The 15,759-nt window shown below is 38.3% G+C and overlaps 2 protein-coding genes across 3 annotated transcripts; one reads left to right on the top strand and one right to left on the bottom strand.

The window, feature by feature from the left end:
* Positions 1–250: 250 nt before the first annotated feature.
* LOC122317355 lies at positions 251–1,044 on the top strand. Its single transcript, XM_043134401.1, has one exon. It carries the CDS (start codon positions 284–286, stop codon positions 734–736), a length of 453 nt encoding a protein of 150 aa, XP_042990335.1. The 5' UTR covers positions 251–283; the 3' UTR covers positions 737–1,044.
* Positions 1,045–1,869: 825 nt separating this feature from the next.
* On the bottom strand, positions 1,870–13,452 carry LOC122315932 (2-alkenal reductase (NADP(+)-dependent)-like). Of its 2 annotated transcripts, none has more exons than XM_043132284.1 (5): positions 13,036–13,452; positions 11,441–11,618; positions 3,239–3,405; positions 2,640–2,722; positions 1,870–2,485 (listed from the first exon to the last, which is right to left on the bottom strand). In XM_043132284.1, exons 1-5 carry the CDS (start codon positions 13,255–13,257, stop codon positions 2,107–2,109), a joined length of 1,029 nt encoding a protein of 342 aa, XP_042988218.1. In that variant the 5' UTR covers positions 13,258–13,452; the 3' UTR covers positions 1,870–2,106. The 2 variants fall into 2 exon arrangements, with proteins under 2 accessions (XP_042988218.1, XP_042988219.1); XM_043132285.1 differs by having other exon boundaries at positions 11,441–12,826; positions 13,036–13,177.
* Between the last annotated feature and the right edge of the window lie 2,307 nt (positions 13,453–15,759).

Below are 15,759 nucleotides of genomic sequence, written 5' to 3'. Positions count from 1 at the left end.
ATCCACCAGAATATGTAGTTACTGTGACAGAGCTATTCCATATTCAAATATTGATTTGCATTATGCCCATTGCTCCTGCAAACTAGAAAGATGTAAGAATTGTCGTGACATGACTCCAAGGAAATTTCCTGAGGAATACTTCTTAACATCCATGCTCTGGTATCCTGTTCACAGTGTAGTGAGACAACGGAACATGAAATGTTATCAAACCACAAAGATGAAAATTGCACACAGCGGATTTCTAGAGATTTCAGTTGGAAATTCTGCTCTTGTGTGGTACAACATGGTTGAACAAGGTCTTGTTAAAGAACAAGTGTTTTCATTCCGGCTCAACGGTAAAGCAGAGGAGGAAGAGGAGGGTGAAATTGTCCTTGGTGGTGTAGATCGCAATCATTACAAGCGCAAGCTCACATATGTTCCTGTGACAAGCAAGGGTTATTGGCAGTTTGGGTATAATTCTTTCTTATTTGGGAATCATTTGCTTGTCTACCTAAGGCTAGCTTTGGGGATTGCTAGACGATTTTTGTGCAGCTACAACACCTGGTATGATCCAGAGTATGGGAAAATGGTTGACATGACTTGCTACACTATAGATGTTAATTCGCAAGCCATGGTAGAAATAAAGTTTCTATTAGTGCTCTTAATCTTGAGGACAAGATTCTTTAACGGGGGGAGAATGTCAGGAGCTTGGGGTGTGATGAGCGAGGTCAACCATGAGCAAAGAATGAAGGGGTGAAGACAACAAAAAGGATGGGGACGCTATGCTGTGGAGTTTTACTTTTATTGAAGCTTTGCGTTTTATCCTTGCTGGTTGTTAGTCTATCCCACGTGTCCTGTAGCATGGCAGTGTTAGCAATGGAGTCTGTTGGAGGGTTGTTATCGATTTTGTATATTCATATAAATAGGAGAGGAAAGAAAGAGGGAAGATTATTCTGAATTGTAATCTCTGGAACTTTCCTTGGGAGGTTTAGGAATTGCCTCGAATGAATTCCTGGAGTGATGAATGTATGGACATATCAATTTCAGTAAACAAGATTCAACCCATTTCCTTTGCAATTGTCATCTTCTTTTACAATCCTGCTTCGTAATTTACCGAGGTCCATAACAATATAACATATAGTGCATATTGGGATTGCACTGAGAACTTATAATTTTAAAACTTATAACTTTTAGTTTACATAATAAGTACTTTTATTAAAAAGTTATTTATTGTTTAACAATCATATCTTAAAGAATTTTTAAATATGTTACATAAAAAAGTATTTTTTGAGTATAATGGCAATCATTCAATTTTTAAAAATATTATAACTATATCTTTAAAAGTTTGAAAGTTAAAATTATCTTAAAGTTATACGAGTATTTTAGCTCATTGATAGTCTTTTTAAAATATCCAGAAAAGTATGCTTGATGAAAAATATCAAAATATACTTTTTAACTTATTTAAAATTAAAAAGTATTTTAATATGTAAAACTCAAACAACCTAATTTATTTCATTAAAGAATTTTTAAAATTATTTAAATACTTTTTAAGATTTCATTAAGACTTCGCTATATTTACTGTGGGAGTTCATATTGCTCACAACCACTAATGCTGTGGTGTACACACATGACGTCTCTGCCTCTCCAAATTATAAACAGTGCTTAATTTGAGTTAGAAAATTATAGAGAATATCAATTTGTTTTGAAAAAGTGAGTTAAAGTGGTCAAAATAGAGAAAGATGCATTTTTAGATAAAATCTAGCAAAACTTATAACGTGCCCGATGTGATTGCTATAAGATGGTTAATTGGTATTTTCACAATCATTAGTCATACAATAGAATGAGAATGATTTCACAGTTAGCTAAAATTAGATATTTGGACTCTTGTGCAGTGATAACTTGAATTGATACCATGCACTTTTGTTTCAATGATCCATTTAAGGTATTCGTGGAAGATCATTTCACTCAGGGTTCATGAAGCTCTAAATTCACTTCAAAATCCCTATTCTGGACTTTCAACTAGAAGAAAGTTAGTCCAGTCCTTTACTAATGGGGACTAAAACTCCCAGAATTAAATACTCCCAAATAGGAATAACACTAATGGTTGTAAATGATTTTGGGCAATAATCATTCATGGGCTACTCGAATGACCTGCTTACCAACATTTTTGCCAGAAAATAGCCCAACAAAGGCAGCTGGAGCACTATCCAAGCCCTCATTCATGTCTTCGATGTAAACGATCTTCCCTTGCTTATAGTTACTGATCACATCCTCCAAGAAGCGAGGGTATAGGTGTAAGTAATCATGTTGCAAGAATCCTTGCATCCTGATGCGCTTTGATATGAGATTGAACCCATTAAAAATCCCTCTTGGCTTAGAGAAACTCTGCTGGGACACCGCCCCACAAACAGCAATTCGGCCATGAATCCTCATGTTAAGAAGTGCTGCATCCAGCATTTCCCCACCCACATTATCGAAGTAGATGTCAATGCCTTGCGGAAAGTACCTATTATGTGTATGTGAACCGGCCAATAGAGAAGAATATTTCAACTAAATTATTTCAAGGAAAAAAAACAAAAGGGTAAGAGGGGAGAGAAGGATTCATCTTTTCATAAAAAAAGTTCTGTATCATTCAGCATCCTCAGGAACTCATCACTAACCTTTTCAGTGCTGCATCAAGGTCTCTTTCTTCCTTGTAATTGAACGCATCATCAAATCCAAGTTTATTCTTCAGTATATCAATCTGATATGAGCCAATTGAGTTATTTTACATGTCAAGTGGATTTGAAATGGCGGTAAACACCTAATATGCAGAAAAACAAAAACAAAAAAAACAAAAAAAACAAAAACAAAAACAAAAATAAGTTACGAATGATTCATCAACTTTATATAAAGAAAAATCGAAAAACTACACTTTACGCTCTCAAATTATCATTCCTTTTCCAATATGACCACTAGACTGCCAAAGTTGTTACTTATTTTTCCAAACTTTCTTTTGCAATTTGATCCCCCCCTTTAAGATTCAATTATTAAGATCGCAACTTTACTTACCTTTTTTTTTTTTCTTTCTTAATGGTTGGATCTTAATGAGAGGGTGTAGACTGTAATTTATGTTTTAAATTGAAGGACAAGTGATAAATTTGGTAGTTTTTTGGTCATATTGCAAAAGGATTGGTTCTTTGATGAGATAAGTATGCTTTTTCCAGGGGAAAAACTAACATTAGCAATCATAATTTTTTTTCTAAAAAAAGGAACTTACTTTTTTGCTTGTGCCTGCACTTCCAACTACATAGCAACCATGCAACTTGGCAAGTTGGCCAACAAGCTGACCAACGGCTCCAGAAGCTGCAGATACATAGACAAATTCCCCTTTCTTAGGGGAGCAGACCTCAAAGAATCCTGCATAAGAAGTAAAACCCGGCATACCTGTATTTAAAAAAAAAAAAAAAAAAAAAAAAAGAAAAAAAAGTTCTGGTTTAGTGATTGCTTTAGATGAAGAAAGCAAAATCTAACAAAAAGATAACTCATGGCAATAACTTAAAGCTAAAAATGGTGAAATTTTTTTTATTCTCAAGAGTACAGATATTACACACAACAACCATGAGCACCTAATTAACTAATGGACGTGGTTTTGACTTCATCAACAAGACAGGGAAGTATTAAAATGAAGCATAAATAATGAAGTTCATCATTTCCTAGAAGCTTAAGCCTTTTTATGAGTAGTCAGTTATGCCTCAACTCCCCCCTCCCCCCAAATCCATTTTTCTTTCTATCCAGAGGCAGAGGAAGATTCTGATAGAAGACTCCCATATTAAATACATAAGCACTTCCTAACAAATTCCTGGTCAATAAAATATTAAAACAAAGTCTCCGAATGCAGGATAAGAGGGATGAAGTTGAAGCCACATGGTTGTTAGAAGCAGTCTAATGATTCAAAGCTCTCTGGAAATTGATTTTAATCCTTCTAGATAAACCAAGTAGCAATGCTCACTCTCATAATGTAGATTGTATTCAGGAATTGAATTATTTGTGTTTGGAACAACTAGACAGTTTACTATTGGCATGGGCACAAGGGCTGTCAATATGACGAGAGAAAAAAACTTGTCGCAACTCCTTTAAGACCCCATTAATAGGTAGAACTGTAGTCTTTTAGGAAAATTTTGTTTAGGGCCAAGAACATGACCACACCAAAAGGAGCTTTACTTGGTTATCTGCTCACAATACTGAGACAAAGATGCAACAGAGGGTCCTTGTATCTGGTAAGGTGAAGCCAGGACTACAGAATTAAGCACCTCCGTTGCTTTGTGCAAGAACCATGGAAAAGGCACAAGGTGCTAGTCCTTCACTAAATATTCAGAAAAGAAGAGAGATCATGTGTCATGCTTTATCCAATGAGAAAACAGTTAATATGCCCTTACTTAAAGTACTACACCTTTTGCAATTATGCCTTAAAGTCATGCAGATTGCAAAGAATAGTACAAGTCTTTTTTTTAATTAAAAGAGCCGAGGTCACACGTCCAATAGTGACCGTTTCCCACTTTTATTAAAAAAACCATCACTTATGGCGGGGAATACCAAGAAACAAAGTCCCTAAGATCATAAACCCTCAGGCATAAAAAAATTCCCAACAAACCCGACAAACAATCCCCTGAAACCAAAAAACCAATCAACATCTAAGAAAAGGAATGCCAAGTTTATCCATACGAATAATATCCCGAATAGGGCCATGAACGAAAGTATCGTCACCAAAATTTGAATTGACCCCTTGCATCCCCTGCTTAGCTAGAAAGTCCGCTACCATGTTTGCTTCTCTAAAAATGTGGCGAAAACAAACATTGAGCTCCCCAACAGTAGCTGTAATTTCCTCCCAAAAATCCCAAAGAAACTAATATTTACACACTCCTGAAGCCAAGAACCAAACTATGACCATCGAATTTGACTCTACCAAAACATCTCTCAACCCCAAGTGCTTGCACAACCGAAGCCCATCAAGGAGAACTCTACACTCAGCAATGGTATTAGTAGCATGACCATAAGAATGGGCAAAACCTGCCACTACTCCACCTTGAGAATTCCGAATAATTCCACCCCCACCTGAATTTCCTGAATTACCGCAAGATCCTCCATCGACATTCAACTTTACCCATCCTATCTCTGGTGGTAGCCATGCAATTAATTTAATTTTCCTTGTAACAATAGGAATAATTGGATAGCCTAACTCCTCCAAAATCACCCGCTCAAGGGAGCGTTGCCACCGAAATGTTTTTATCTTACTCGAGATTTCTCTAATTAAAATTTTAACAGATCGAATAATAACATCTGGGTTAAAATTCATATCTTCCATTCTAGCCACACATCTAGCTCTCCATAATGCCCAGGAGATTACAATAGGGAGAACCCCCCAAAGCCAGCCAACTTGCGTGGACATGGAAGCTCGCTGCCACTAGAAACTCATCATCCCCTCCCAGTTTCGAATCTGTGGTGCTCTCATTCAACATGTATTCACAAAAAATTGCCATACTTTTTGAGCTCCTCCTCCCCTACATAAAATATGATTCAAAGTCTCTATTTGTGATTGTTTACAACACTTACACTTAGATACAATTGGAATGCCTAACTGCTGAATAATGCCATCCACCGGTATTGCATTCCTTTTAGCTCGTCAAACAAAGATAGACATCTTCTTTGGAAGCCAATTCTTCCACAGCCATTTTTTCCAGGGGCATATGTCACCATGCTGTCAAACCAGATGCCAAGCGGATATGGTGCTAAACTCACCAGTAACTGTTGTCTGCCAAACACATTTGTCCACTCCTGATCGAAGCTTCATATCCGCATCACAAAATTTTTCAAAAATTTCTTCTGGAATGAGCTCCCACAACACATGAGCATTCAGCCCTGTTTCCCTGAATACGTCCGCCACCTACAAGTCCACACTTCCAATAACATGTATATTAGCAATTAAAGGTCCCTCTCCTAACCAGTTGTCCTGCCAGAAATTTACTTGGCCTGCCCGAATAATCCACCGTGAGTTTTGTAAAACTTGAGGCATGAGATCCAAGATAGATCCCTTTCCAAAAACGAGACTCTATCCTACATTGTCTCACAGAAAAAATATGGGAGTTTCCCATATATTTGGAAGTAAAAATATTCGACCACATTGACTTATCATTATCTTCTACGCAAATTTCATAAGTAAATATGCTTGCACCTCATGCAAACCCCCCGAATACCCAGGCCCACCCTCTTCCATCGGCATACAAATTTTGCTCTAAGATATCCACTTTTTTTTTTTTTTTCCAATGACGAACCCCATAAAAAATTCGAAAAAAAAATTCTCTTTATCTCTGATATCACTCCTTTTGGTAAATTCAAGACAGAGAGCATATGTATAGGCATGCTATTCAAAACATGTTTGATTAGAATAATTTTACGTCCAAACGAAAGAGCCTTGCTCTTCCACCCAGACAACTTTTTTTGTATTTTTATCAAGAGCGAATTAAACACTCGGATAGTCATGCGACCTACAATCAAAGGTACGCCCAAATATGTGCAAGGCCAACTACCTTCCGCAAAACCCAAAATCAACTTCAAATCATTTTTACAGACAACCAAGATAGAGGAAGAGAAAAACATTGAAGACTTACTCAAATTAATCAATTGACCAGACATCAATTCATACCTGTGCAATACTTCCATAAGATTCCGAATAGAAGACCTTCCCCCATTAGCAAAAATCAGTATATCATCCGCCTAAAGCAAATGGGAAATCAAGGTACCTTTACCAGGATGGAACGGCTTAATCCGACCCAGACCAAACTCTTTATGAAGCATTCGAGAAAGAATCTCCTCCGATAAAATAAATAGATAAGGAGAAAGAGGGTCACCTTGATGAAGCCCACGCGACGGCTTGAAAAAACCTTTAGCAGACCCATTTAATAGAACCGAGTAAAAATGAGAGGAAACAACATTTAAAACAATATTTCGCCACTTCTCGAAAAAACCCAACCTACGTATGATCTCTAAGAGAAAATTCCAGTTGACTCGATCATAGGCTTTGGCCATATCAATTCTCATCAAAACATTTCCCCCTCTTGCCTTCCTATTGATTCCTTGAACCAATTCCTGAGCCAATGATATATCCTCAAAACCATAATCTTTGACATAATTTTATAGGCAATTGAACAAAGGTTGATGGTTGAAGCTAATTAAAACCCAACGGCTCATCGACCTTCGGAATCAGAACTAAATTCGTAGCCCCAAAAAAAGTTGAAATCGCTTGACCTTCAAAAAAATCTTTAGCCATTTCCAACAGATCGTCTTTCACAATATCCCAAGCAAGCATGAAAAAACTAGCCAAAAAATTGTCTGGACATGGGCTACCATCCACCGGAATAGACCATAAAGATTGCTTGAGTTCATGTAAAAAAGTCGGAACAGCACACAGGGCCTCATTATCCTCCCTGGACACTACTGGCTGTATCAGCTCCATCTCATCCATATTCCTCTCAATTGTCGTCACCGTAAGCAAATTCTGGAAGAATGAAATTGCCCCCTCACGAACCGCCTCCCCCAAAGTCAGCTTGCTACCATCGTCTAGTTGCATCTTCTCAATTTTTTTATTTCGTCTTTTGAGTCGCAAGGTAGCATGGAAGAAACTTGAATTCGCATACCCTTCGGCAAGCCATTTAACTCTGGACTTCTGACAGGCCAAAACCTCCTCTCTATAAACCCACTGCAGGTGCTCTTGTTTACAATTTAACAACTTATTCTCGGTCTGAGATGAGTAAGAACAGGACAGACTTACTTCCAACCCAGTGCTGCGATCTTCCAGATTTTTAATCTCAACCTCCACTCGGCCAAATACCTCTCAGTTCCACGTCCGTAACATGCATTTCATCTTCTTTAATTTTTTACTAATTCTCACTATGGCACACCCTTCAACTCACTCATTCCAAACCTCCTGCACTAAAGGAAGAAATCGCTCATGCGATCCCCACGTACGAAGGAACTTGAATGGCTGAATAACATTCACTCTGTATCTACTGAGCTGAACCAGCATCGGCGCACGATCCGAAGAAGTCCTAGGCAAATACGAAACTGTAATATCTCTAGAGTAGTTCATAAAATGCACATTCACAAGAATTCGGTCCAACCGAGCCCAAATTCTTCTACCCCCTAACCATCCACCACACCACGACAAACGATTACCTACACAAGGAAGGTCCACCAGCGCACAATCATGAATACAATCATTAAATTCCCTCTTCGCCCGAGAAGCCTGCAAAAAGTCTACCCACCTTTTCATTATCGTATTGAATTATATTGAAATCCCTTCCAATAAACCAAGGAAGCCCACAAGAATTTTGAGCCTTTAAAGACTCATAATTCCACTCTTTTAACTTGAAAACAGCTCGCATAAACGAAGGTTGCAAACACCCGACAATTTTCATGAACAAACCATCCACTAATAGCTTGATCCGACATTGAGACCAAATCGACCTCAACATCAGTAGCCCAGAAAAGCCAAATTTTTCCACCTACCTCTGCATTATTAACACAGTGCAACATCTTCATCCAATGTGCCCATCTACTGCAGTTACTAGAATTTAAAAATGGTTCTAAGAGCCTTCACATTGGGTTCCCCATAAAATTTCTTATAATTTAGCTAAAAATGACATTCCCTAAATTTTACTTATCTTTCAAAAACCTCATACATCTCATTCCCTATACTTTCTCTATTCTGTTAAAATAATATTTCTCTATTCTTTCTTTATTACTTTTTTCTCCCACTTTTATTTACATAACTACTCAATATTTTTTCTTATGTTTTGAACTATTACTCTAGTAAATATTTTAAACAAAAATTTAAATTATTTTTTGTGGGTATGATAATCTTTTAAAAATTATTTTTTTTATATTTTCGTAATTATTTAAATTATTTTTAAAATTATTATTTAAAACAATAACAAATATGAGTATGATAGAAAGTAGATGAGTATGATAGAAAGTATAAATGATTAGAATAAAATATTAATAAAAAATAATTTGGGGATGAACAGTGGTTCCCCATATTACAGTGGTTCCCCATATTTTCCCCAAATATGGGGAACCATTGTACATCCCCTAAATACTTTCCCTAAAATGGAGATTCGGATGTAGAGGTAATTTTGATGAAATCCCTAAATTTTTCCTCAAATTATAGAGAAAATGTACCTATGGGTACCGGTTGGGAATGCTCTAAAATGGTCACCACGGGAGGGTGACTTTTATTCAGAATACGCTGAAGTCTACTCTTCAACGAATGAATCCCCCTAATATTCCAGGTAAGAATATACAAAAAAAAAAAAATTAGAGAGATATTTTGGAGCGAGTGCGATGCTCCAACACCACAATCGATTTTTCTTTTCTTACCCCTTTTACTTTTTTTAGAGGGACACATATATCTGGATCCAAATCAAAAGGTTTGCCGCTAACTCATTCAACTCCTCTTCGAACTCACCATTGGACCCCTAGATGATGCAAATCTTCCATAGCAAAAGGATCCCTATCTCCCAACCCACCTAACTCAAATTCCAAAGCTTCATCCACTAGCCTCAAAATACTTCTTGGTTCAGATTTTTCTGATCGTCATCCTCATCCTCCACCTCTGTAATTTCAAACCAATTGTCACATTGCTTAGATGGCGTCCCCTCTGGCTTATCAAACACTTCCAACTCCTCTTCAACCAAAGGATCATTAGCCAGACACAACGCCTTAGGAGGCAAGACCTCTGAAAGTTCAACTCGGGCCTCTTCCATACATTTATCAAACAATTCTCCCTTCGGCGAAACAAACCAAACACCATTAACTACACAGTGATCTCTTCCCTTCTCATACGGATGGCCTCTAGAATAATCTCTCTTCTAGATTTGAAGATTCCCCCACCACCTTCTCTATAACAGGCATGGACTTCTCACCATCACGGCTGCCTACTACTTTTTGAGGCCTATTTTTTTTCCTTCGTTCTACAGCGAAACTTGTTTATTCTTTTTTGCAATCACCAGACATTCCCGCCTGGAACATCAAGCCTCAAGGTGCCCCTGTTTTCTGCAGAAAACACAAAAAGAAGGAGTTGATTCAAATATGACCTCCTGAAAATGACTCGACGCAAGGCCTGGGGGATCCAGCCAAAAAGATTTGCGCAAAGTCTAGGATCGACTTCAACGCAAATCCGCGCAGCCTCTGGACGAGTCACACAAGCTGTAGCATTATCCCTCTTTAGGTAACGACCAAATCCATTCCCCATACTTCGTAACATTGATTCTTGAAAATAATTAGGTGGTAATCCCGGCAATGTAATCCATACCAGAACCCACGGAGAATCCTCGTCTTGTACAAAATCCGGAGTCCAGTGAAAAACCCGAAAGGGAACTCCATGAATTTCAGAATTGCCTCGCGCCATCACACTAATAAAATCCTCCTCCTTCGCCATCCTAACCAGCACATTCTGTGGGTTACGCCCAACCACCGGAATCAATTGCAATCCCCAACGATTTTTGATAAAAGCACGAATATGATCGAGGGAAGGTCGTCGATGAAGGAATTTCAGAACCACTGAGAACCAAAAAGCCTCTGCCGATTGTTGAATCTCCGCTTCCAAAAACATGAAGAATATAGAACCATCCTGAAGCCGAGGCTCCCTTGGAGGTAGAACCACATATGGCAAAATCTATGGCTTCACAGCCACCACATCTGCAAACCCCGTTGCACCAACAGCAGATGCACGCTCAGAGCGCGGCAACAGCCCCATCGTCCTCTCCTGATCCTTGGCCACCCCAGCCTCCTGCCCTGCCATCAACAGCAGTGAGCCGGTGGCTAGCACCATGAGATGCCCTAGTTGGAGCCCAAACATAGAGAGAAAAATAATCCCTTGCCACGTCGGCAGACCTCAACCCACTTCGCAATAATACAAGTCAATTAGCCCCTAAATAGGGTCACTAGAATAGATTGACAGCATGGTTAATGATCTAAACATTTATGATATACCTTTACAAGTAGAGAAAACAAAAGGTAATATAGTACTTCCCGAGAAAATAGATAATTTCCCTTTGCAAAAAGTTCTAGTGTAGACTCATCTGTTATTTAGACAACACAAACCTCCTTACAAGTGTACATACATGGAGTTTACAAGATCCTTGAAACCACTAAGAAGATCAAAGCACGAAGTATGGCATTGACATTCCTCTATAGAATTGCCAACCTTAGACAGAATTTGAGGTCCCAATTTATTTTAATAAAAGTCATTGAATTATCATTTGTTCCATGCACCTGTTAGGAAGAGTAATGGAGGAAGAATGACAAAGACAAGAGATTCATAACTAAAATAATTGAAATAACATTAAAATATATTCCATTTTTATTTGACTCAAAGAGAAGGAATCCTAAAATATGATGAATTTCAAGTCAAAAAGCATAGTACCAAGAAGACCAACATGGTATGAGAGAGGAATATCATCTGGCTGAATTTTCCTCAACTGCTCAGTTCTGTGAATCAAGCTGTATTCTTCCCAGCCAGTAATCAATGAAACTAAATCACCAGGCTTGAAATCTGGATTATCAGAATCTATAACTTGGGATACGCCAAATCCTTCCAAGGGCTCCATCCAAGTACATAATTGTCAGAAATTGTGGAGAACAAATTATTGTTCCATAAGACATTAGTAGAAACAATATTTATTGATAATGACCTACTTACGAGGACTAATATGAGAAAAAGATCATACTATAATTGATTGCTACCATACTGGTCACTACTTACAGTGATTTTAAAGCTGCAGATAAGGTTGCAGTACGTTGACAATCATATTTTGTCAGATCAAAGCTGATCAATTTAAGTGCCGGTGAAAAGCATGTAAATGATTAATAGATAAAGAAGTGGAAAAGATAAGTGAGCATGCAGATGATTCTTCTTACTGTGAATGGAGATAAGCATTTGACATTAGTCTGAAAATGGCCCAAAATTAACTACCATCATAATGGGAACTTATTAATGTCAAACAACATCTCAGTAAAGTTAACATGTCCAATGGCTCCAATTTTTCCAGGGATAATGTAGCTTGTTAGCATATAAATTGAATGACTAAATTTATATCTTCCAATTAGCTTAAACTTTTAATACAATTGGTGATTTAACATGGTATGAAAGTAGATCTTCCGAGTTCGAAATTTGAATGGACAATATACTGTCTATCTCAATTAAATATTCTACTTGTCAAGCCCACTTATTAAGGGGAAGTTTGGCTTACATGGGAGGAGTGTCAGCATATAAATTAAATGATTAAATTTATCCCTTTTTATAACCTTAAATTTTGCGACAATTGGTTATTTAACATAGATGAAGTTGAATGAACAGAGATTTACTTGGAGCATAAACGTTCATCAATACAAGTCAAATCATCGTTCAGTTAATGGATTTCTAATGGAAAAAGCCCAATATCTGAAATCATGAATTTATTTTCAATTCATAGCAAAATAAATTTCATAATGCCATCAATCTCAAACTTTGGATATATCGTTTGACTAATGCTACTAATCATTCTTTTAACCATCGTCCTTTTATCGCATTCAAGGCCGATAAAAGATGATGGAAAAAAAGTTGATGAACAGTATTTTCATTATGAATTACCACAAGCTCAGGAACAGCAAGCTCACTCTCCCCATGTCCCAGCCTCCACATTAACACAATTGAAGCAAAATTCTTCGTAAAATACTGCCACGCCTGAGTTCATCTTGTAAGGAATGGCTAATTTAACAGAGGGTAAGAACCAAACGTGCTTCTCCTGTGGTAAATCTTCATGGTCTTTTGCTGTTATCTTTAATAAATTAAATTTCAATCGAACAATGAAAGCTCCAAAAGAGATACACATTACACATGCGTGAAAAAATTGAGCCATCCAAGCAAAAGCGAGAACAATAATCAAAAGATCATAGCAAGAACACGAGTTTTGAGTGCGAACAAAGACTCAAGAGTGACACTGAGTGTGTAGCAACGAGGAGAAATAATGAAGGGTTTACCTGACCGGGGACAAAGGGGGGGATGTATGAGTCACGAAAATCACGCATACGGCCCCTCATGTAAGGGTCACAAGAGAGGTACAGATTCTTGACCAGAAAAGCTCCCGACCCTTTTGGAGCCTCGAGCTTAATCTTACTGACCTTGATCTCCATATCTGTCTCTTCTGGGAGTCTGTCTATATACCTTTTGAATATGACTTGCTTGTTGTCCACTTCCGCCATTGCAACGACGACTCAAATTTCTGTGACACAAAAAAACACACTATCTCGCACGCAACCCAGACGACGAAAAATGTGACGTATATGGGATTTCGATTGAGAAGACGGCTTCTTGCTTGTACCCAGCAGTCAACCCCGCTCACAAGTGCGAAGGGTAGCTGACTTTTGATGTTGCAGCTACGTTACGTTGCCTACTCAGTACCCCCCCGTTACCCAAATTTTGAGCCGCGCACGAGAATCGCGGCCGACAAGACGAATTCTTTTTTGTATTTTTTTTTATTCAGTTTTTATTCATTTTTTTCATATCTTAATTTTTTTTTTTTAAATTTACAATATCATTAAAAAATAATTTTTTAATCATTAAATAAAAAAAAATTTATCGAGATGGATCCTCAGTGGGACTCGCTTTATTTCCAAATTTTATTGATATTTGACAATTTTGAGACATTGAGATAAGATGAGAATTTTATGAATAGTAATACGATAATTTGTTAATAATAATGAGATAATTTGATTTAATGTTTTATGAGTTTTAGGAGATTTTTCCCCTAGGCCCAAAAGGCCTAGAGGCTGGACCCAATATCCAGGAGCTCGTACTAGCCAAGCCATCAATTGACCCGATTGAAGGGCTATAAATCTGGATAATCGAATGATGGGCCACGAGACAAAGGTCAATCCACTACTCATAGTGCGCAGGAAATCTGCCCTGACAATAGAGAAGGGGAACATGCCATCTCAAATGAACTGAACCCTAAGACAAAGCAGAGTATCATGCCGCATTAAATGTGTGATGTCCCCAAAATCTCACATACGGACATATGGAAATCGAGACGTCGGGATGATGACAACACGAGTCACCACCCTATCGACAAGTGTCAAGTGTGTGTACATGCAACAAGTGTGCAATAAAAACACGCAGCGGATAATAAAAGTCTTATAACTAAGTACCAGAATTTTTTGTTTAATACAAATCCGATTAAAACATACATAATAAAATATTACAAGTCTCAAATATCGTTTCAAAACCAAACTACAAGGCATAAAACTCCAAATCAAAAATCTGGCCGAGCCGCCTCCTCGGGCTCAGCCTTCTCCTCCTCCTCGACATCTGCATCAAAATCTACAGTACCAAAATGGTGCCGCAGGTAAGTAATAATCCAAAAGCCACAAGATAAAAATATATCCATGCCACAACAATATGCATGAACATGATGCCATATGCCTATGTCTCAAAATCCACATTTTCCACGCATGCCAAAAATCCTATTTTGGCCCAAAACATTTCCTTTAAACATAGCCTCGCCATTATCCTAGATAATGGCCCAAAAACCAAACCATCAGAGTACTGTAGGCGGGACTCTACCACCATCCATGCTCACCACCATCCCTACGCGTGCACCATAGGTAGAAATCACAGGCAGGATTCTACCACCGTCCCTGCTTACCACCATCCCTACGCCGCGTGCATCGTAGGCGGGACTCTACCACCATCCTTACACATGCCTCTAACTCAAACCAGTCAATCCAATCGTTCACATATACCAAAAATCATTTCTTGCTTGAAAGCCCAGTTTTCAAGTTCCAACACATGTACGTACATACATGCAATTACACGAAAACCCAATTTTCCTTTTTAAACATGAACATGTATGCACTATGCAATGCAAACATTAAGACATAAAATATCTAATAAATCTCAACATCAACCAAATATAACTAACTCCATCCTCAAATTCATCCGACACCCAACTCCTCGGACTTAGTCCGGAATAACCAACCAGTCACAATATATTGTTAAAGCAAAAATATATTTAAATCTAAAATAGAGTTTGAAAAATACTTACAGCGCTATATGATAATTTTCGAAGGATTAAGGAGCTGCAAACGGCAGAGAAAAAGCAACATAACAGTGTAAAATACACTGTGGCTGTGGGTTGTAAAATACCTACTTTCGAACGAGGACAAACCAAGACTTGGAATTGATAAGGAATGACCTAAAGATATTTATGAACCTAAAGGAAGTGAGAGTTGGCCGTGGGTGGCGGCGGAAATGGCGGTGGAAGCGAAAAAATGGCAAAATGGAGTTGAGCTCATGGGAGCTGCTCCGGCAACGGATTGGAGCCGGAAATGGATGGTTTAGGACGGCAAGAGGTAGGTGATGAAGTGGTGAAAAGATGGTGGCCAGAGGTGGAACGACGGCGGCGGAAATGCACAAAAACTGTGCGGCTTGGAGAGGCTCTCGGCGGCAAATGGCAGCTCCGATGAAGGTAAAACTTGGTAGGGAGGTTCACCGGTCGGAGGGGAAGAGAACTAGGTGGGTGGTGTAGGCCACGTCGCAGGCGAGCGGCGGTGCTGGGTTGAGAAGCAGAACGACGACAGTGAGGAGAGAGAGAATGCACGTCGCGCACGGGAGGAGAAAAAGGGGAAGGAAGAAAGAAAAAAGAAAAGAAAGAAAAGAAGGAAAGAAAAGAAAAAAGAAAAAGAAAAAAAAAGGAAAAGAGAAAA

Source organism: Carya illinoinensis, chromosome 7, assembly GCF_018687715.1.
Source record: "Carya illinoinensis cultivar Pawnee chromosome 7, C.illinoinensisPawnee_v1, whole genome shotgun sequence".
In the NCBI taxonomy this organism is placed as follows: domain Eukaryota; kingdom Viridiplantae; phylum Streptophyta; class Magnoliopsida; order Fagales; family Juglandaceae; genus Carya; species Carya illinoinensis.
This window is presented reverse-complemented; position numbering and strand designations above follow the sequence as displayed.

Coding starts and splice junctions, on each gene's coding strand:
- LOC122317355 (XM_043134401.1), top strand. CDS start 284: ATGGTTGAACAAGGTCTTGTTAAAGAACAAGTGTTTTCATTCCGGCTC.
- LOC122315932 (XM_043132284.1), bottom strand. CDS start 13,257: ATGGCGGAAGTGGACAACAAGCAAGTCATATTCAAAAGGTATATAGAC. Junction 11,619..13,035: donor CCCCCTTTGTCCCCGGTCAG/GTAAACCCTTCA, acceptor ACTTGGATGGAG/CCCTTGGAAGGATTTGGCGT. Junction 3,406..11,440: donor ATACCATGTTGGTCTTCTTG/GTACTATGCTTT, acceptor TTTTAAATACAG/GTATGCCGGGTTTTACTTCT.